Here is a 23,828-nt window from a genome sequence, read left to right as displayed (position 1 = left end):
CTGTTAGCTTACTAAGGTTGTTTACACAACATTAAAACAATTAAACCAAATGTTGTTATATGAACATGAATAAGATGATTGTAGACATGTAAAAATCATGAAGAAATATATTGCCAAAAGTTAATATTTTCATTTAGCAGATGTTATGGATAACTTTTGTTGATATGAATTTACATTAATTTTTAATTAGAAGGTTTAGTTTTACTGAAAAGCCCTTAAAAGTCATTTGTAATTAATGTCTGCATTTACCGAGGTATTTGTAAATTTTAGTACAAACCGTCAGTTCTGGAAACTTGTCAATTAATTATCAGGTTGTAAATGGCAAACAGATCGACACAAAAATTGGCACATGTTTTTTCTCCAGTCGTTCACTGATTTGTCACTGTTCTAGCTATCAGAGATTTCGCTGTCAACCCCTATGGTATGACAGATTTCATGTGCGTACCAGAAATACGGGATGAACAATTACAAGTGTGGATGAACAATTACAAGTGTACATGATAAATTCATGCACCTTAAGCACACCATAAAACTTGATAATGTTATCAATTTTGATGCGCAATAGGAAAAAAACATGATCATGTCGCATTCAAAATGCATCTGAGACTACTAAAATCTCAAACGTCGGGAGAACATTCAGGAATTGCCCTCAAGTTGTGATTCTATTGTCACACCACCAAGGCAGGGAACTATTCTTATCTTTGCTGTCCCTTTGTACTTTTTCAGTTACAGTAGCTGATACTGAAAAAATACTATCATACATACATATGTATTGCTATCAGGGTTGTTTGGTATACAAGACCAAAAATCATTTAACATGTGTGAGAAAAATACTTGTAATTATAATAGTGATGTTCAATTACATTGTAATATGTTTTAGATGATTTTTAATGTTCTCATAGGCAGCTTTTACTTGTGTATAGAATTTCTTCATAATTATCTACAAATAGTGCTATTGATGTGTTATGATTTATAAGAAAGAATAGATCATGGTTGTTGAAAAATCCTATTAAATCGGATTGATCCAATCAGATCTTTTGTCCCCATAGATGGGATAGTAAAAATTCTTTTTTTTTTTCAGACATTGGGGGAGACATTCAGTGTTAATTTTGTAAATGTATTCGATGAAGGTTGAATGGTGTCACAATTTAATATTCATGGTTTTTTAAATGTTCTCTCATTCATACATTTGATATTTCATTTTTTATCTTTATCTATTGTATTCTTCGATATATATACAAATAAGATGTTTGTGAAAAGTTCATACAGGTAAAAATGGTTGATGAGATTTATACCATATATAGTCGGTTGTTTTGGTGCAGTTAAAAAAAATCTAGTTTTTGAATCAAAACCAGAAAATTTTATTATGAAGCAAATATAAATTTTGCAATCCTGTTATATATTCAATGATTTACTCATTAATTTACTTATGTATTATAACAAGTTGCAAATTTTCGCAACAACAATAATGTCCCTCTAAATTTTAAAATATAATCAGAGGACAAAATATCCCAATAACTTGAGGTCGATGGTATTTTATTGTTACATGACAGGGTGAAATCCATGTTTGTACAATTAGTTACAAACTACATTATAAAAATATATATACATTGTATATTTAAATATGAGATTTTCCATAAAGATTTTTTTTTTAAATCATATTTCTATGCAAAATTTTTAAAGTCCATTACCATGGAAGTTGTCATTATAATTTGATCAGGAAAGGTGTCCTTATGTCTTTGGCTGGGTGTTTCATTGAGATAACACTATGAAATAGGCAATTTCTCTATCACAATGAGACACAACACCAGTTTCTCACAAATCACACAAACACATGTTACACATATTTATATATGTAGCTGAAGTAATTCATGATTTCATGGTATTTCAGTTACGAGAAGTATTCTAAAAATGAGAAGCTTGAATAAATTTGTATTGATTTACTCTTTATTTGAATAGATTGATTTTGAGAATGATTTGTATTTGTCATATATATATAGAGAGAGAGAGAGAGAGATACACAATATATATATAAAAAATAATATTTACATACAAAACCAAAATGTATTTCATCTAGCATATATGTGTAGATACTTTATGTTACAGTATAAATGTTTAGTCCCAGACACATGTACAATTTGTATGTCTGTTGGTGTTGTGTATTGTCATGGTGGAATATTATCAGGAATTGATTTATATTTTTGTTCATATTTCTGTTTACTTACTTTCTTATACCGGTATCTGTCTAAGTATATTACAGAGTTATTTGCCCTTACATGTAGGTAAATTATATATATCAATTGTGAGTCTTTGTGACATCAATATGACATCATTAATTGTGAACTAAATTTATTACTGTCATAAACTCATGGGCCGTTTTCATTTATTACGAACAAATGGTTCAATAGTTTGTAAAAGTCATTCAAAATTTCAAGTATAAATCCTGACGGACCTGCAGTTTATGAGACAAGTCTGTGAGGGCTTTGTCAAAGCTCGTCTGAAAACAATATAAAATCACCAGGTCCGTCTTTAATTCATTAACGAACAACTAGGTCCAACCAGTCAAACCTCATAATCGAAAACGCAATGACATGACAATCACTACCTAGTACCCTCAAGGGCAGATAACTCTTGTGTTCTGCGAATACAGTATATATATTATACTAGATGTTCCTCCTTATTTACATTCTGTGTAGTATACATATGAAGACCAAGTCTTCATGTTAGAGCTGTTTCTGTGATTTTCATCATTTCATTTACTGACTACATACATGTATATTCATTGCTCCACACTTCTACAATATATGAGGTTCTTATAGTTCTTGTCTTTTAATATTATCAACAGTTTATTGTTGTTGATATCATGTTTTCATTTCTCTTGAAGAGAACTAAAATTTTGTCCTCATTTTCCTACTACTTCAAAGATTTCATTATTTAAACATAAGGCATTTTTCTTATCTATTATCTTTGAAAATATATAAAATTCATATAAATATGTTTGAGTTACGGCGACTTTATTTCGCAATTTTATCTCATAAGCCTCTACGTATATACTCTATAGGGCCAACAGTGTATGTGTAACATTTGCAGGTATTAATTTCTGAGATTTCTCACCTCTGTGAAATACAAAAAATGTATACAATATACCAGAATTTACTGGCATACTGAAATAGGTTGATAGGTACATTTTCAATCTAATTAAAATTAGACGTGTAATTCTGCTCCACTATTATACTCTACATTATGCTCCAATGCAATGTATTGGAGGAGCATAATGTACATGTAGATTAACGTAGTGCAGTGGGAATTACAAGTCTAATATTGATTAGATTGGGTACATGTTCTACAATGTAATAGGATTAATTGTTGTTCTTTTGTATTCATGGGCTTCATTTAGTATATTTGCAGGTCATTCAATAAACTGTCAAATTTTTGTTATTGATCATGTTTTTGTTTTTAATTGCCCTATGAAACATTATATACATTGTAAATCACATTCATTTGTAAACAGGCTTTACGGGGATGTTCGAAAAAAATATCGTATTGGTCTCTAGCTCGATATGCATGTGACACACGATTAAAACCAAAAATAGTTATTCAATATTTACACAATAGCAGTCATTCCAGTACTTTCTTAGAAATAACAAGCACAAAATTCAATGATCCTTTAATATCCAAGATAGCGGCTTGTCAGCCATCTTGAAGTTCGAACAGCTCTGAAAAACAGAGCATATTTGTATAACTCTAAATCAAAGGAAACAAGTTCCTTCCGTACATCAGATAAAGAGCGGTAACAAACTGCAACTATCAGTATCCAAGATGGCTGCCTGTCTACCATCTTGTCCGATTGGTCAAAAAAATGTCCGAATTTAGGGTCCAAGGGTAGCTGCAATATTGTAGCTCAGACGACTTTTAAACAGAAAATTGTGTTGTCTTCGGCAGAGTACGTATATTCCTTGTAGGCCTAAGGGAAGTTTGCATATGAAGTTTGAGACAAGTAATTTCTGAGAAATAGCGGAAACAAACATGTATACGGACGGGACAGGGCGGTGGACAACAGACGGTGACATGTTAGAAAGCATAGTATCTGGCATCCACTATACTGCATGTGTTACAATTACTGTCGATATACATTGTATCCACCCCTGGACTATCTCGTACTAAAACTAGAGGCAACAGAACAAAACAGGTATTTTAGCTTTTTGATGTGTACATCAAACGAATCGTAAAACGGTACACTGTGGTTGACTCTGTGGCTTGAAATTGGGCGTCGCTCCTCTCTTTAGTCTCTAAAGGGAAGTCTTCACAGGCCTGTGATTGGTAGAATGTTTTATCTTGAACTGCCATCAGTTTTACTATGCAATTGTCCAGGGATGAATATAACGTCAGTAATAGTAACCCCTGGAGTATCTAGTGGATATAACGACAGTGATAGCTATCTCTGGAGTATCGAGGATGTGAATATAACGACAGTGATAGTAACCCCTGGAGTATCGAGGATGTGGATATAACGACAGTGATAGCTATCTCTGGAGTATCGAGGAGGATGGATGTGAATATAACGACAGTGATAGTAACCCTGAGTATCGAGGATGTGATATAACGATAGTGAGTATATATAACGACAGTGATAGTACCCCTGGAGTATCGAGGATGTGATATAACGACAGTGATAGTAACCCTGGAGTATCGAGGATGTGGATATAACGACAGTGATAGTAACCCTGAGTATCAGGTGTGATATAACGACAGTGATAGTAACCCTGGAGTATCGAGGTTGATATAACACAGTGATAGTAACCTGAGTATCGAGGATGTGGATATAACGACAGTGATAGTAACCCCTGGAGTATCGAGGATGTGAATATAACGACAGTGATAGTAACCCCTGGAGTATCGAGGATGTGGATATAACGACAGTGATAGTAACCATAGAGTATCGAGGATGTGGATATAACGACAGTGATAGTAACCCCTGGAGTATCGAGGATGTGGATATAACGACAGTGATAGTAACCCCTGGAGTATCGAGGATGTGGATATAACGACAGTGATAGTAACCCCTGGAGTATCGAGGATGTGGATATAACGACAGTGATAGTAACCCCTGGAGTATCGAGGATGTGAATATAACGACAGTGATAGTAACCCCTGGAGTATCGAGGATGTGGATATAACGACAGTGATAGTAACCCCTGGAGTATCGAGGATGTGGATATAACGACAGTGATAGTAACCCTGGAGTATCGAGGATGTATATAACGACAGTGAAGTAACCCCTGGAGTATCGAGGATGTGGATATATAACGACAGTGATAGTAACTCTGGAGTATCGAGGATGTGATATATAACGACAGTGATAGTAACCCCTGAGTATCGAGGATGTGGAATATAACGACAGTGATAGTAACCCCTGGAGTATCGAGGATGTGGAATATAACGACGTGATAGTAACCCCTGGAGTATCGAGGATGTGGATATAACGACAGTGATAGTAACCCCTGGAGTATCGAGGATGTGGATATAACGACAGTGATAGTAACCCTGGAGTATCGAGGATGTGAATATAACGACAGTGATAGTAACCCCTGGAGTATCGAGGATGTGGATATAACGACAGTGATAGTAACCCCTGGAGTATCGAGGATGTGGATATAACGACAGTGATAGTAACCCCTGGAGTATCGAGGATGTGGATATAACGACAGTGATAGTAACCCCTGGAGTATCGAGGATGTGAATATAACGACAGTGATAGTAACCCCTGGAGTATCGAGGATGTGGATATAACGACAGTGATAGTAACCCCTGGAGTATCGAGGATGTGAATATAACGACAGTGATAGTAACCCCTGAAGTATCGAGGATGTGGATATAACGACAGTGATAGTAACCCCTGGAGTATCGAGGATGTGGATATAACGACAGTGATAGTAACCCCTGGAGTATCGAGGATGTGGATATAACGACAGTGATAGTAACCCCTGGAGTATCGAGGATGTGGATATAACGACAGTGATAGTAACCCCTGGAGTATCGAGGATGTGGATATAACGACAGTGATAGTAACCCCTGGAGTATCGAGGATGTGGATATAACGACAGTGATAGTAACCCCTGGAGTATCGAGGATGTGAATATAACGACAGTGATAGTAACCCCTGGAGTATCGAGGATGTGGATATAACGACAGTGATAGTAACCCCTGGAGTATCGAGGATGTGGATATAACGACAGTGATAGTAACCCCTGGAGTATCGAGGATGTGGATATAACGACAGTGATAGTAACCCCTGGAGTATCGAGGATGTGGATATAACGACAGTGATAGTAACCCCTGGAGTATCGAGGATGTGGATATAACGACAGTGATAGTAACAAGTATTGAGGATGATAACGATAGTGATAGTAACCCCTGGAGTATCGAGGATGTGAATATAACGACAGTGATAGTAACCCCTGGAGTATCGAGGATGTGGAATATAACGACAGTGATAGTAACCCCTGGAGTATCGAGGATGTGGATATAACGACAGTGATAGTAACCCCTGAGTATCGAGGATGCGGATAGTAACGGCAGGATAGTAACCCTGGAGTATCGAGGATGTGAATATAACGACAGTGATAGTGACCCCTGGAGTATCGAGGATGCGGATATAACGGCAGTGATAGTAACCCCTGGAGTATCGAGGATAAGTAGCTATCTGGATCCGCTCACAAACCTTGAGAACAACCAGCTGTATAGCTAAAAATAAACTCCCCTAAAGATATAAAAATTCTATTTTTAGGTCAGTGTCGTATCATTGTGTACCTAAACCACGTGGGAACACCGGGTACATTCCGGGGAGTCGTTATTTGTAGCTACATTCTCCATATTCTGTCACGTTCCTGTCCCATCACCATGCCAACCGTCATGTGTTACACCAACCTGTCCAGTGACCAGGTACCAGAGGACTTTGAGAGCTGGACAACTGACCTGGTGGCCGGAGTACTGGATAACCCCGCTAAGGTGATGTTATATGTGTCTTCCTTATATCTATCCCGGTCATACGATATCATTCATCTATCCTCTACTCTACTTTACCACTAGCCCGAGATACTTTGGCCCTGGCACTAGACATTTATGTCAGATCCAGACTTCTATCTATCATAATCTCTTATTAGTCTAGATCTGGTGTCAGGTCCACAGTATCGCTGGCTTCTTTACCACATACATTTTGTCAATACCGTTGTATAACGACCACAGACGCGTATACGTATACGTAGCTACCATAGACTCCCGTACTCCTATGCATCCACATCATTACATCATTTACATGTTAAAACTGAATCTATATAACGTTTATACACAAAATCTATGAGAAATAATATTTTTACCTGCATCGCAAGTTATAGTGACATTGTATCGAGAATTCGTTATACATGTATATTAAATTATATGCAGTCATAAAGAACAAATTGAATTCACCAGCTAAAAGTTGTACGCCGATCGCAAAATTTCTCCTAAGGATATAATGTACAGGGTGTAAAATTTCCCGCTGATTCATTTCTTGACTTCTATATTATAGATATGCCAAAACGGCATTTATATGCAGACATGCAAATGCTATTGCATATCATACGTTATCGTTATTATTACAATTTAATACTACACGTATAGCATTTTATGTACACTAACTGTTTTTGCAACATTTGTTAATGTAACATTTGAGAGTCGTGGATTTTTTCACCACATCATTACATATATGCCTAATGTATGAAAATCATGTTACAATTTAATTGAAAACTTATAGACGTAGGTTGATAGCCTCTTTGTCCATATCATAAGACATATTACATAAAGTATATGTTGTGAGTGGTACATTTGAGGTAAAAAATAGTATCGATAATTACTTTACATATCGCCCTTTATATGGTTTTCCAGCAGAACCTGGTTTCTGCTGCGTTCACGTCCGATTCTGGCAAACCGTTCCAGACATTACCAACCACATTCATCATCCCAGTTGTATGATGTATACGGGTCTTTTTCTGTTTCCTCTTAAAATAGTTTATGACACACGTAAATCAAGGCTTTGAGTTAACTCTCCTGACAACAAATATAAGTACAAGAAAATATCATATTAGGTTATCATTGTAACAAGCCAAACTACAATGGACCTATTTAATCCACTGTCGCCGCTATCGGTGGCGATAATTACAGGGGTTTATAGTAGTAATCACTAGTATCAGGTATATACAGGTATAATAAAAACACATCAGAGTTACCGGAATTGCCTTCACAGAGAAATAATAGAAAACGAAAAAAAAAATCCCACTCTGTAAGTGACGATATAAATTCAAGTTAATTTATGAATGTTCTTAACTTACTTTTAGGTGTTCTGTTAAATAGTTAAACATTAATTATGATCAGAGGAGCAAAGGTATTAAAAATATCATCATTTAGAAAGATCTCTTTTAGTTGCTACATATAAAGAAGTTCAATTCTGGAGGTATGTTTCTTCCTTCTTTCAAACGCAGGTACATAATGTACCAAGGTGTAATCAAAGCTCCCCTAAACCCTGATTGGCCTTCCCGTAGGTTTGCCCTGATGCAAACGTGAAGTGTTACAGTGTACTAATATATACTACACTTACATCTACGTTTGTCTGTTTCCTTGCAATTAGGTAGGTAGATCGGAAGTCCCTATATATATACTGATGTGGTATGGCTAGGTGACTTCTCATAGGAAACACCTACCAGAGATTGTTTCCTTGGGAGTCCCGTTTGTGGTGTGGTATGAGTGCTTAGTCGGCGGTGAGCTTGAGATATGATAGGCGATGCTGAATCTGTAAGTAAGTTGGGCAGAGGAGGGAGTAATAGTGTGGAACGAGCCAGAGAGAGGATGTCTGATGGTGAGAGTTAGAAGGGAGAGAGAAGGAATGGTGAATGAGTAGAACAGTGCAGTCGTTCGATGTGTAATATATCTAGACTGTTATGATAATATCCCAGTATTTATCATCACCGTAGTTGGATATTGTACAATACTTGTGTTATGGACATTTCTTTCTTTACAAATGATATTCTGAATACACCTGTAATACTATAGTAGTGCCAAGAAATGCAGGGAGAGGAATCCTGATTTTCAGTATTTATTCGGGATTTTTACTGCCTCATTGTAAAATATATCAAAGCTGAGTCGTACAAATTTGATATAGAACAAGTTGCATTGGAGAGGATTCGGCAGGGAATAGCTTTGTATCCACATTGTTTCAGTCCTGACTAAGCCCATGAACCACTAAATGAACCAGTAACCAGCAAGGATGTATACATTTATGCATAAATAAGGTTGAATTTGACAATTTTGGAGCTGTCCCTGCAGTTAGAGAGATAAAACCATTAACAGTTTGTTTCGTTAGGTTACTGGTACCTGGTAATTTTGAAGGCGTCTATAGCTGGTGTCTTCTCTTTCTTTTGTCCAGTTTTATGCTATTGGGTGATGGTTGCCTAGCTAATAACTAAGATTTTTCACTCTCCATACACCTTGGGATTGTAAGTAAAATGCCAATATAAAGAAATTGTCAGAATTTTGCTTTCTGGTAGTATTAAATCTTTCCTAAGAATAGATAATTGACATTTATACTTTATTGTCAAAATTTCTTTCCTTGTAGAACTATATTTGTTTGCAGTATGTTGCTTCTTTTTGCTGTTGTGAATGACTTTTCGTCATGGGTTTGTTTTTCTTTCTAATCCTACCTTTAATGCCCAACACTGTAAGTTCTATCACAAATATCGATGCTGTTTTTTCAATTCTATTTTTATGCCTTCGTAGATTTAATTGGTTATATGTTTTACCAATCATTGATGACTTGATGCCATGTTTTTTGTATTTTTCCAATTCCATTTTACTGCTTTCGTAGATTTAATTACTGACATGTTTTACTAGGCATTGATGATTTGATGCCATGTTTTTTGCCATTTTCCAATTCCATTTTACTGCTTTCGTAGATTTAATTGCTGATATGTTTTACCAATCATTGATGACTTGATGACATGTTTTTCTCCATTTCTCCAATTTTAGTTTGTGAGTGTGATTGTGGTGCCGAATGCCCGTATGTTGCGTCTGGAGGACCCGTCCCCGATGATGCTGGTGCAGATTCACGCTATAGGAGCATTCGATAAGGAAAGAAACCCAGGCTACACACAGAAACTCAACAAAAGCATCAGAGAAAAGCTCAATCTTCCCGCTAAAAGGTATTTAGCAAAGTACTTACTATATTAACAATTTGTTATATTTATTGCTATTAAATGAAACATCAGAGTGTGTACTTATGCGCATATTGAGAGACATGAAATACACCACATTTAACCGAATACTTCTTTACAGCGGCAAATGTTGTTTTGATGGCCTTCCAAGATATGTTTAAATTTCCAAGAGAAACAGCAAGAAACAAATTGGAAACATGGTCGGACATTTCTTGATATTATACTTGTATCTGAAAAAAAAATCGAAAATGTTTTGTAGTCATGGTAAAGTACCATTTCAGGCCAATTTAGATGATATTTTTGAAGGTCAACAGAAAATAATTTCATATAGCATAAACAGATTAGAATCAAAATAACTCCAAATTGTTTAGGCCTATGTAATAGTTTTTCTTAAAGACACATTGTAATTTTCAGAATTCAAAGGCAGAAAATAATTATTGTGAAATTAAACGAACATTGATTAACTGTTCTTCTCAATTTTATAGGGATTCCATTTTGTATACCATTTTCAGGTATAAAAGATTGTGCTTAAAGTAAATTCTTCTTAATTTCAGAGTGATTCTGCATTATTTCCACGTCGAACAACACATGGTCGGTTACGTAGACTGACGTTGTAGAAAACTAACCATATGACTGTCTGCTACGAATAAATTGAACGAAAATTTGTTTGTTTCGGTAAATAAATGTTTATGTGATTGCTTTGGTTTATGTGTTAAGGCTATGCACTGGCTGGTTTTACCCCACCAGCATAAGATGGCAGGCTATTCAAATCGCCTTTCATCCGTCGTCACAACTTCGGTTGCCTAGCTGGTTATTCAGTTTCAGGAAGGTATCGCACCGAATACCATTAGCTAGCGAAATCTCTAAAACAAGTCTTTCAAGGATATTTCTGAAACTTCATGGATATGTTTCCCTTGGTCCTTAGTTTTGTCTATTGCAAAAAAATGTCAAATTTTCAAGGCGATCTGCCCCTTTATCAAGACACACAAAACGAACACGATTACATAATATGACACGAACAGTAAAACTTGACAATGAAAGAAGACAAATATTTAACAGCGCAATCAACCTTTTCGTGTGATATATCAAAAGCATTTGACCGTGCATGGCACAAAAGTTTATTAATTAAATTAGAAGCATATGGTATTAGAGGTAATCTATTTCGTTGTTTAAAAAATCATATATCAGGACGGCAACAGCAAGTTTTAGTAAAAATGTGTATTCTGATCAAGGTTCCAGAAATGCAGGTGTTCCGCAGGGGAGTGTCTGGGGGCCACTTTTATTTTTAGCCCACCATCAGCAGATGGTTGGCTTTTCAAATCGCTTTTCGTCCATGGTCCGTCGCCCGTTCGTCCTTCCATTAACAATTCTTGTTATCGCTATTTCTCGGAATGTACAGAAGGTATCATTCTCAAATTTCATATGTAGGTTCCCCTAGGGCCTTAGTTGTGCATATTGCATTATGGGATTGATCGGTCAACAAGATGGCCGCAAGGCAGCCATCTTGGATTTTGATAGTTAAAGTTTGTTATCGCTATTTTTCGGAATGTACAGAAGGGATCATTCTCAAATTTCATATGTAGGTTCCCCTACGGCCCTAGTTGTGCATATTGCATTTTTGGATTGATCGGTCAACAAGATGGCCGCTAGGCAGCCATCTTGGATTTTGATAGTTAAAGTTTGTTACCACTATTTCTCAAAAAGTACTGAAGGGACCTGTCTCAAATTTCATATGTAGGTTCCCCTAGGGCCCTAGTTGTGCATGTTGCATTTTGTAACTGATCGGTCGACAAGATGACCGAGCGGCCGCCATATTGGATTTTGATAGTTACCGCTATTTCTCAGAAATTATTTAAGGGGTCTCTCTTAAACTCAATACGTATGTTCCCCTCGGGCCCTAGTTGTGCATAATGCCTTTTGAGACTGATCATTCAACAAAATGGCCATACATGCCATCTTAGATTTCATTGTTGAAGTTTGTTTTCCCTATTTCTCAGAAAGTACTCAAGCGATCTGTCTCAAGGTAGGATGTTTGAAAAAGTTTGAAAGCAGGGAAAAGATCTATCTTTCCGTCGCCAGATATAGATCATTCTTTAGTGGGGGCCAAGATCCCTCTGGGATCTCTTGTTAATTTACATAAATGGTATTGTTGATAATTTGGATAGCGTTTCACGTTTATTTGCCGATGATACTTCCTTAATGTTTTCTTCATCATCTTATGTAGATATTCAACGATCTCAAAATAGTGCCCTACAGAAGCTTCATCAATGATCCCAGACTGGCTCACTAAATTCAACCCGCAGAAAACTAATGTATTATTGAAAACAAATTCTAAAAACGTGCCACTTTTGCAACTTACTTTTGGTACTGACATTTTGAATTGTGTTGAAAACCATAAACATTTAGGTGTAACTTTTAGTTCAGATGCAAAGTGGTCTTCACATATATCAAAAATCCAAAAGGCTTGTATGAAAAAATACGGTATTAAGAAAAATTTTGTTGAATAGAAAGACACTGTTGCGGATATACAAAGTATTTGTGTTGTCAGTATTAGAATATACATGTGAATTATGGGATGATTGTTCTCTGACAGATGTAAATAAGCCCGAGCAAGTCCAACTTGAAGCAGCTTTATCACAGGCCTGCCTTCTTTTTCTAGTAAACAGCTGTCTCTGCATAAAGAATCCTAACTGCAAGCATTATCAGAAAGAAGGAAACTAGAAAAAACTTTCACTTATGTATAAACTTCATAATAATCTAACTCCTTCTTATTTAAGTAATCTACTTCCTCCAAGAGTAGGGGAGTCTAATACGTATAATGTCAGAAATAATCAAAATTACATGTCCAAAATTATAGATTATCCATTTCTTATGAATCTTGTTTTCCGTCTACTGTTAGGTTATGGAATAATTTACCAATGGATGTCAGAGAGCAACCATCTATCAATTGTTTTAAATCTAAAATTCAACACAACCTTGACGCATTGCCTTTATTTTATAAAGTAGGAAACAGAAAGCTAAACGTTTTACATACAAGGTTGCGACATGTTTGTAGTGGTTTAAAATATAATTTGTTTCGAGTTAATATAATCAATGACCCATCATGTGAATGCGGAAATGAATGTGAAAATGTTGTGCATTATTTTTAGGTCACCTGAAACGAAGTCTCAAGTGACCTTTTCTAATCGCCTTTTGTCCGTCGTCGTCAGTCGTGCGTCGTGCGTCGTCCGTCGTCCGTCGTATGTCCGTAGACAATTTACATTTTCGACTTCTTCTCCAAAACTGCTGAAGCAATTTCAATGAAATTTTGCACAAACCTCCTAAGGCATAAGGCCAATCAAAATTGTGAATTATATGGTCCCCATCCCCCAGGGAGCTATGGGAGGGGCCAAAAGGGGTAAAATTAACTAAAATTTCAAAAATCTTCTTCTCCACTCACAGATATGATGGAATTAAATACTCTTCATAGATAGAAAGGTCCTAAGGTCCTTTACAAAAATTGTGAATTATATGACCCTGGGGTCTCAGGTTTCTCCCTGGGGAGGGGGTTAAGTTTATTATAGTTTATATAGGGAAAACACATTTTTGAGTATTATTTGATCATTTGTAATAGGAAATGAGTCAAATATTGTCAGAATTATCAGTAGGAGATGGCCATTTAATCCTATTAACCAATTTTCCATGACTGACCTCCAGGGGCCTTAGGGGTGGGGTCAAAAGAGGTCAAATAGGCTATAATTTCAAAAATCTTCTTCTGAAATACTGGAAATGGTAGAATCAAATACTCCTCATAGATGGACAGGTCTTAAGGTGTTTTATGAAAATTGTGAATTATATGACCCTGTGGTCTCGCATTTTCCCCTGGGGAGGGGTTCAAGTTTACTATAGTTTATATAGGGAAAACACATTTATGAGCATTTTTTGCTCAATTTTCATAGGAAATGAGTCAAACTTGTTTAGAATTATTAGCCTGAGATAATATTTTGATATTATATCTATATTGGTCCTGGTCAACCCCCTCGGGGCAGAGGGGCGGGGCGAAAATGGGCAAATAGGCTTAAACTTTAAAAATCTTCTTCTGAAATACTTGAAATGGTAGAATCAAATACTCGTCTTAGATGGACAGGTCTTAAGGTGTTTTATGAAAATGTGAATTATATGACCCTTGGGTCTCAGGTTTCCCCCAGGGGAGGGGGTTAAATTTACTGTAGTTTATATAGGGAAAACACATTTTTGAGCATTATTTAGTCATTATAATAGGAAATTAGTCAATTGTAGTCAGAGTTATCCCTATGTGATGGCCATTGAATCTTATTACCAAATTTTTCATGACTGATCCCCAGGGGCCTTAGGGGCGGGGCCAAAATGGGTCAAATAGGCTAAAACTTCAAAAATCTTTTTCTGAAATTTTGGAACTGGTAGATTCAAATACTCTGCATAGATGGAAAGGTCTTAAAGTTCTTTACAAAAATTGTGAATAATATGACCTTGGGGTCTCATGTTTCCCTCTGGGGAGGGGGTCAAGTTTACTTTAGTTTATATAGGAAAAACACATTTATGAACATTATTTGCCTATTTTTCATAGGAAATTAGTCAAACTGGGTTAGAATTATTATAGTCTGAAATATCATTTTAACATCATATCCATATTGGTCATGGCCGACCCCCAGGGGCCAGAGGGGCGGAGCCAAAAGGGGTCAAAATGGTAATTTCAAAAATCTTCTTTTTGAATTCACAGATTTGATGGAACCAGATACTCTTGATAGATTTGAAGGTCTTAAGACCCATTACAAAAATTTGTGAATTTCATGGCCCTGGGATCTCAGATTTTCCCCTGGGGAGGGGGTTAAATTTACTATAGTTTATATAGGAAAAACCCATTGAGGAACATTATTTGCTTAGTTTTCACAGGAAATTAGTCAATTTGGGTTAGAATTATAAGCCTGAGATAGTATTTTAACATCATATCCATATTGGTCCTGGCTGACCATTAGGGGCCAGAGGGGTGGGGCCAAAAGGGGTCAAAATGGATAACATTTCAAAAATCTTTCTTCTGAATTCACAGATTTGATGGAACCAAATAATCTTCATAGATTAAAAAGTCAAATTTATAAAATCACTGACTGATTTTAAGGGCCTGATGGGCAAATATATAGACTAAGTGTTTATATGCATGTCTTTGTTTCATTCTGTATCTGAACTCAGGTAAATGATAAGGCCCATGGGCCTCTTGTTTAGAATGTATGTTATATAGAAGACAACGTGAAATTTTATTAAACAACATTCCTCAATATTGTAATGTCACAATTAATATTATTCTTTGTGGTTCTCCAAATATGTCAGACGAGCAAAACGGATATATTTTTAAATCCGTACAGACCTATATAAAAATAGTAATCGGTTCTAGGTCGCTTAAGAATATTACGCTTCAACAGACTAAACCCCCGCCCCTTTTCCCATTTTTTTGTTATTCTGTTGTTCTTCCAGGCTTTTCAACTCTCCTTTTCTAAACAAATATCTAACTCTAGAAAATCAAACTGGTTATAGTGTGTATTATTGTAGATCTGTAAATATAAAATGTAATTCTGGGGGAAGGCGTTTCTAAGTTGCGACAACTTGTGCCTCATCCCTGTTGATATGTTGAACAATAAAAATATGTTTAAATCAAAATAAATCAATAAAACTTCTATTCCATAATTATAATGCAATGAAAAAACAAAATGTTTGTATTTTACAAAATAGGAGACACACACAAAAAAAATGTACGTATACAAAATACAACAGCCAAAACAAATCTCCAGTACATTTACAAATTACAATAATCAAGATGATACATTTCCCCCTTAGAATCATAAATGTACGAGTATAACTGTTATAGTTTTATTTGGGGTTGCATGGTATGAAGAATTATACATATATGGACATGAGCGCGAAATAAAGAATACGTAATTTCCATAAAGTTAGTTTAATGGTTTAATAATTACTTGTACATACATTTTTGCATGATATATACGGTTTGTAACGAATAATAAATTGCATTTTTTTTATTAATGTTTTGGTAAGTATAATTTGTGTTTTCTCGGTTCCTTGATAAATGTACGTTCAAGTACGCAGTTCATAATCTATTACTCTAAGTCATTTGGCTTACTGTGAATCAACTGGTTTTCGTGTGCGATTATTTCGCGCGTGGTAAGAAATCGCTAAATTAGATCGCTTCGAAAATGAATCAAACAAATGAACAATAAAACAACTTTAATCTAAATCGCGAAATTAAACCGCAATGAAAATGTAATTGTCATGAAAACGCGAAATTAAATTGTCGCGAAAAAGTTGTAGATACATCAACTAGTTGTCACATCACTTATATTATTCTTTGTACCTATTGTGTCATTTGAAATATTGTATTACCGGTATAATAGTCTATTACTCTTTGTACATATTGTATCATTTTAAATATTGTATGACCTGTGTAATATTCTATTTATGTAATCTTCAAAATTTAGGAGATAAAGAGAATAATTAAAACGCGAAATTAAGTCACCGCGAAAATAAGTTTGTTTACAGTATCATATTACAGAGTTACCTCCCTTCGGAGTAGGTCTCCATTATGACTTCATTATTTTGTGAGCGAAATCACGTCGTTTTCTCTGAAAAGTATGATGTTAAGTCCCCAAAAACAACCTGCAAGTACAGAATATACAAACAGGTAATGCAGGTGCGAAACAAAAGCCAACATAAACACTCTGACACATCCACTCTTCACCTTGCACGTAGAGAGAATCGCTCTAATACACGCTAACTAATAATTTAGGTTCTAATGACTAAGGTTCCGTCCCTGTTATCAAAAAATATATTTCGATCAATTTGAGAATTCTATTTTTGTTTACTGATTTCATAAGTTCTAAAAAAATATACATGCTAGGTTTTACATTATAATATTATAAATTCGTCTTCAGTTTCACCGCTATTACAAAATGAACAAATTCTCTCATTTCTTTCTATGTGATTATATCTCGCGGTTCGAACGTTTAGTTATGGTAATGACAACCTAATTTTTTTAAATTTCCTTTAAATTCGAGTGACCTATTGATTTGGTCAAACAATGTTACAAAAAGACGTTTACGTATAAATACAGTGTACTTGTAAAGCTAACATTTTGAAGACAAATTTATGTTTCTCTGCATTCTGGTTTGAATAATCATAAAATCTAGTTTGAATAACATTAAAAAAAAATAATCAGATTCATTTTGCAATCTGCACGGTCTATCTTTCGCACCACACAGCCACTCGCTTCCATTTTCTAATATACATTTTGAAAACAAATCTTAACCAATGCTTAAATATTCTATTTTTCTGATACATTACTTAGTTACCAAGAAATCATGGAGTTCGGAGTAAATTTGCTAACCCCTAGTATACTTCTATAGTAACTCAAAGCAAAAATAAATATGTACACTTTTGTATGCTTAAACAAATACGATTTATCCAAAAAGAATATATGATATTATACACGTATTTGCAGTTTGGTTAACACTTTGTTCTCGATGGATTTGCAGCCATAATGAACTTTAGAAATAACAGATTCTCTTTCTGGACTTCGTCGTCAGTGATGACAATGTACTGGACATGAAGACAGTTTGATATCAATTCACAATTCTTTATTAATCTTTCGCATAACTAAATTTTAACTAGAATGATTTAACACAACACTACCAACATATGTATTAAAAAGTGTTTACAATGTCTATTATTCAAATGTAAACGGTTACGTTGACATTTAGATATTAATAAAAAAAAAGTATAATTACACATAAATACTTACTAAAAGACATGTGACACAATAGAACAGGTACAATGTAAGCTACTAGACCGTATCTCAGGTCATATAAATATAGCTGTAACTAAAAATTTAAACCACTCAAGACTTCCGCTACCCTGCCATCAACATGCCGTTCATACAGTGTTATACCAACCTATCCAGGGACAAACTACCAGAGAACTTCGTAGAATGGCTATCAGAACTGGGCAGTCAAGTGCTGGAAAAGGGAATAGAGGTATGTTCACATGTCTAACAACAGTATCCATGAGTTACTTTTTACGTTAAACGTCTGTTACCAACACTATGCAAATAATATGTGTGGCTTCTTAATGACAGGCAACGAAGCTGCAAACAGAAACATTTAAAGAAAGTTTTAAAGGATGAAGCCTAAATAAACCACAAAATGATGTTATGAACGGTGACAGCATTTGTTTACGTTATAGGCATTACATCTCGCATGTACACGTAGTAGGCGAGTTCTTGATCTAAAACTTAAGATTTAACTGAAAACATAAAGCTTTGACAATACGGCCAAGACACATGTCCTTATCATTGTCACAGGAAATCGCCTACCCCTGTGGTGCGTCTGGTATCTAAACAATCTAGATAATGATAACAAATACATGAAAAAAGAAACAGTATGTCACCCTCATATATTCAGTACTTGCATACAGACACACACACACGTTACACACACACATATATATACCTAAACAGGTCTTTAGTACACTTAGGTTAGGCGTTTTTTTTATTTAACTTTTGACCTACATTTGAGACAAGAGAGGTATTGGTGCGTATCATCGAATGATCAATACCGGTATCTGTTAAATACCTATGGTAGGATTTACTAGCTAAACATCAATATCCCTTTTGAATTTATCTTCACTTAGTTCTGTACAAATTATTTATAAATAGAACACGTAAATATACTTGTCTAAAAATACCCTATATGACTTTTCCTTTCCCAGATGATCATCATTTAAATGTAACCAACACCAGGGGAATTCCAGAACAAGCATTGGGTTATTCTGTGATTTTAAATATTCATCAATGTAACACAGCTTCTTTTTTTTAAGTACTACTTTTAAAAATAAAAGCATACTCCATTATGCCGACATCGTTTGTACGCATAGAATACAAAGAAGCGATGTATCAATAAGTAGAGAATGTCCTCTTATAAAATAGATGTCTCTGGATACTCGTGTTGTGCGCATTGTTGGTCGCGTGCAAACTTCTATATTTTACTAAATACAGAGACACATTCAAGTAATTAATTTTCAATCGGCGAGGCTAAGTTGATATTTCTAAAAAATAGTAGCTCGGGTAATTCTCAGTAAGAATGTGTAAGACATTTCTTTTAAAAATATTACCATAAAAAACACTCACAAAAAGAAGAAAAAAAAACCACAGAGTTTCCATTATGTTTTGATACATTTTCATAGTAAAACAGCACGTAATGTTAGCATACTGATAGAGTTAATATCCTTATGAAGATATCAGAGTATACAAATGTACATACATTTAGGCTTATAATAAAGGCAATAAATACAAAGAAAACCCAAGCTGTTGTTAAACATTCCGTATATCATATGCACTGTCATCTTATTTTTAAAAAGATTTTCAAGACTTACGATATTTAAAAAAAAAACAATTAAAATCTCAATCCTTTAAAAGTTTTCCTCTTAGATTGATCGTGTCCAAGATGTAATTACCGAACGTTAGTTCGAATATCATTGCGCCAGACGGCAAAATATATAAATATAACCTTTATTTATTTTACATCGACGGCTTTTGAATTGTCAGTTAACATATGTAGGCACATGTTGTATTTGTTTGGTGTTGTAATCTCATCTTGAAAATTAGGCCATCGAGATATATTTTCTTGATAATATTTTTTTTTTTTTTACTTTTAATTTTTTGTTGCGGAAAGGTAATTGGTCTTTAATGTGACGACTAAATTTATTTTTGCAGAGATTTGTCACGACGGTAATACCGGATATGATGATGATGAGACACGGGACTACCGATCCTGCTATGTTTATACAAATTCACTCTATTGGGTCATTTGACGCTGAACGTAACCCTTCATATACAGACAAACTCCTTGAAGCTATCGCCGAAAAAGTTAATCTTCCAGCAAAAAGGTATGTTTTAATAACATCCCATGAAAAGTTGCATAATGAAAGACCACGATCGAAAGCATCGTGGGTAGCGATAGGCAAAGGACGTCTCCATGCAGGCGGTGTATGGGATTTGCAAATTATTTAGTCTAGATGAAATAAATGATTATTCTAATTACTGGTTTATGTAAATAATGAATGTACTTGCAATATTTCCAACGATGGACATTTTTATTTTGCTATAATTAATATCGATGCTGCTATCGTTTTCGCGATGAGATGAGATGAGGAGGTTTTGCCGAGTCATCTCGGTTTTCCCTGTCGACACCAAAACAAAACTTGTATTGCAAGATAGTGACCGTGTATTATGTTTATCCTGCAACCTTTTCATTATACATACAGAAGATGGTATTCAAAACGAAAGCAAATTGCCTGTTATTTACACGATTTCGCTCAAAGCGAAACGCTTCTTTGATGATCAAAAAAAGATCCATTCGTTAAACCGAATGAGTGTGTACTCCTTTTCACTACCGTGGGAAATGTGTAAGCGACGTCATTCCGATGATTGTGACGTCACTGTTTGGCGGGACTGACTGCCGTTTCATTCACTCCTACTAAAAGTGACGTCACTGGAATGTTCGAGATCAAGTCATCAAATTTAGAAATTGAATCATCGAAAGAAATTTAACATTTATTTACTGACATCGTAATATTTTCCTATTGCAACTATTACAGGACATTCTTATTATCCGGTATCGAGTTCTATGCCCAACTAATGTCGATATAAGAGCTGAAAATGCATTGTTTCTTGATATTGTTCCGCTTCTTTTGTTGACCTTAAATTCGTAAAATGAACTTTTAAAACCCTCGAGCGGCATCGGAACGCTTGTTTTCAACGGGAATAAACACCGTATGATAAAGACCTTCCAAGTATGGCAACAGTGAATATTTGCATCAGGGAAATAGGGACGCAAAAAGTTGATTTTCTCCAAAAATAAGTAAGTTACACTACATTTATTTTCCTGGAACACTTAAAAAAGCGTTCTGATTTCAGAACAATTAGAATTATGAAAATACCTCTTACAGTATTTTTATTATTATTATTATATATAGTGTAAGTTAATTATTCTTATTTCTTCCACTTTCTTCCGCCGCGCGTGTTTCCGCAGCTTTTCTCAGAAACTACTGGGCCGATGATCATGAAACTTGGTAGACAGACTCTATAGGGTGTGGGGTGGTGCATAAAGGCTTTTTTCCAAGACCGGAAGTCTAAGATGGCCGCCAGGCCCCATTTCCTGTTTTCAGGTTTCGGTCTCCGATCTCAATGAAAATTGGTCTATAGGGGTTTTAAGGGATGGCGAACATCATGAAAACTTTTTCGTGAAGATTTTTGGTATTCCAAGATGGCTGCTGGCCCACTTCCTGTTTTCAGGTTTCGGTCTCCGATCTCAAAGAAAATTGGTCTGTAGGGTTTTTAAGGGATGGCGAACAACATGCAAACATTTTCGTAAAGATTTTGGTATTCCAAGATGGCCGCTGGCCCACTTCCTGTTTTCATGTTTTGATCTCCGATCTCAATGAAAATTGATCTATAGGATTATTTAGTGATGGCGAACAACTTGTAAACGTTTTCTTAAAGATTTTGCTATTCCAAGATGGCCACTGGCTCATTTCCTGTTCTTCAGGTTTTATAAAATTGGTCTACAGGGGCTTTAAGGGATGGCGAACAACATAAAAAAAAATTGTAAAGATTTTTGGTATTCCAAGATGTCCGCTGGGCTAACTTCCTGTTTTTATATTTTGGTCTCTGATTTCAATAAAAATTAGTCAATATGATATAAAATTTTAAAAATGTTGTTGGGCTAAGTTCCTGTTTTCAATTTTTCTTGAGCAATTCATTGAAAATTGGTAAATGGGGGTTTTAAATTAAAATTTTAAGGGATGCCATACAGTCATGATAACTGCCAAATCAATTCCTCTGAAAATAGCCTGGTATTACCGTATTTTTGCGCGTATATCGCGCACTTTTTTTCATAAATTATCAAGTGAAAATTTGGGGTGCGCCCTATACGCAGGTACAAGGCATGGCAAGGTCCTGGGTCATGATCACCGAGTTATGTAGTTATGTACATTTTAGGAGAACCTGAATTCCTATATAAAAGTACATCAAATTTCTCCCAAGATGTTCATATACACTAGTACTGTGCAACTGCATTCTTAATTTGTTGCAATTGGGGATGCGTTTGGGGGACTATGTAATGCTGTCCATTACAATGAGCACTTGTTATATAAACAATTGGTGTGGCATACTTGTAATATAATTTTGTCTTTTGTCTTTTTATTCAGAGTTGTCCTTCACTATTTCCCAGTTGAAAAGATGATGGTTGGAATGAGACCTTTATAACAAAAACGATGATGTGATGATAATGTTACTCGATTCTGATGCTATATTCAAGAAATGGCTGTGATTTCTGAAGGAATGATAAGCAGATTTTATGGGAGACGATTTTTTAAAGAAGACTCGGACCAATATGACGATTTCAGATACACTGAGTCAATGCCATAAGTTACATTGTTCTAGTGTATTGTGTTCTAGAAATCAGCTTTAAGTTGAGAACTGGAACACAAAATTTAAACTTGCTAATAAATTGTTAAAAAAAAGTATTGTTGCAGCTCTCTGTATATCTTCTAATCATGTGATGGCGATTGTTGATGGTACGGAGCCCCCTGACTGACATGCCACACACTTATTTTATTTCGGTTTAACGAAATGATATTTCGTTTTATCGAAATATATACTCATCAGTCCATCCAGCAAATACAAAAAATGTATGGCAACATCCATATTCATTGAATTGGCCCCCTGGGGAAGATACGGCAAGCGTTGATACTTATTTTTCGAAGATTTTACAAAATACATCTTTTTAGCAGAAATCATGAATGTTGTAGAACTAGTTTTATATACCTCATACTTTTCTTTTTTAATTTAATGACACCACGAAGGACAGAAAAGATATGAAATAACATGTAGGTAGTGTAACAGAGAGGACATTGAAGATGAATTTCATTTTATATTAATACTTTTTAGACCTAGTATATACAAACATCTAGAAACAGGGAACAAACAATGAGTTACTTTTAGTATCAAATGTAGCAAAATATGTTAAATTAACTTATAAGATAAGAAATATCATGTTATTAGCGTAATTCCTCAAACCTTATCTTGTATACTTGTGTGTCAGTGTACATGTAGTTATAATGCAAGAATGTGTATTTACACGTATGTGTGTGTGGACTTTTTTGTATTGTATATGCATGTCTATGTCAACACTTTTGTGTATGTATATATATGCCTGTGTCAAACCCATGAGCTGAAAGGCTCAAGGTAATAACGAAATTATAAAATTAACACCCAGGGTTATTTAAGGACAGCCTCTCCTGTATGTATGTGCACTGTGATACGTATGCCGGGGCATTCGTGATATTCTTGTCATAGTATAAATGCCATTTTCATAGTGCTATATCAAGGACATCGCACCAATTCACATTATACTGACAAGTGGCAAAACCAGTCGTCCCACTCCATTTATGTTAAGCCATAAGCAGGAGCAGACACTATCACTTATATAGACTATTTTGTATCTCCAA

General features: G+C 35.2%; 2 protein-coding genes across 2 annotated transcripts; both read left to right on the top strand.

Annotated features, from left to right (window-relative positions):
* Positions 1-6,787: 6,787 nt before the first annotated feature.
* On the top strand, positions 6,788-10,937 carry LOC138331660 (MIF-like protein mif-2). The gene is made up of 3 exons (XM_069279389.1): positions 6,788-7,008; positions 10,057-10,229; positions 10,796-10,937. The coding sequence occupies exons 1-3, from the start codon at positions 6,901-6,903 to the stop codon at positions 10,848-10,850; spliced, it is 336 nt and encodes a 111-aa protein (XP_069135490.1). The 5' UTR covers positions 6,788-6,900; the 3' UTR covers positions 10,851-10,937.
* Positions 10,938-18,131: 7,194 nt separating this feature from the next.
* Positions 18,132-22,840, top strand: LOC138331659 (macrophage migration inhibitory factor-like). Its single transcript, XM_069279388.1, has 3 exons — positions 18,132-18,295; positions 20,032-20,204; positions 22,527-22,840. The coding sequence occupies exons 1-3, from the start codon at positions 18,188-18,190 to the stop codon at positions 22,582-22,584; spliced, it is 339 nt and encodes a 112-aa protein (XP_069135489.1). The 5' UTR covers positions 18,132-18,187; the 3' UTR covers positions 22,585-22,840.
* The last annotated feature ends 988 nt before the right edge of the window (positions 22,841-23,828 follow it).

Source organism: Argopecten irradians, chromosome 9, assembly GCF_041381155.1.
Source record: "Argopecten irradians isolate NY chromosome 9, Ai_NY, whole genome shotgun sequence".
Classification (NCBI taxonomy): Eukaryota; Metazoa; Mollusca; class Bivalvia; order Pectinida; family Pectinidae; genus Argopecten; species Argopecten irradians.
The sequence above is the reverse complement of the archived record's forward strand: the minus strand, read 5'-3'. Positions and strand labels throughout refer to the sequence as shown.

Coding starts and splice junctions, on each gene's coding strand:
- LOC138331659 (XM_069279388.1), top strand. CDS start 18,188: ATGCCGTTCATACAGTGTTATACCAACCTATCCAGGGACAAACTACCA. Junction 18,296..20,031: donor TGCTGGAAAAGGGAATAGAG/GTATGTTCACAT, acceptor TTATTTTTGCAG/AGATTTGTCACGACGGTAAT. Junction 20,205..22,526: donor GTTAATCTTCCAGCAAAAAG/GTATGTTTTAAT, acceptor CTTTTTATTCAG/AGTTGTCCTTCACTATTTCC.
- LOC138331660 (XM_069279389.1), top strand. CDS start 6,901: ATGCCAACCGTCATGTGTTACACCAACCTGTCCAGTGACCAGGTACCA. Junction 7,009..10,056: donor TACTGGATAACCCCGCTAAG/GTGATGTTATAT, acceptor CTCCAATTTTAG/TTTGTGAGTGTGATTGTGGT. Junction 10,230..10,795: donor CTCAATCTTCCCGCTAAAAG/GTATTTAGCAAA, acceptor TCTTAATTTCAG/AGTGATTCTGCATTATTTCC.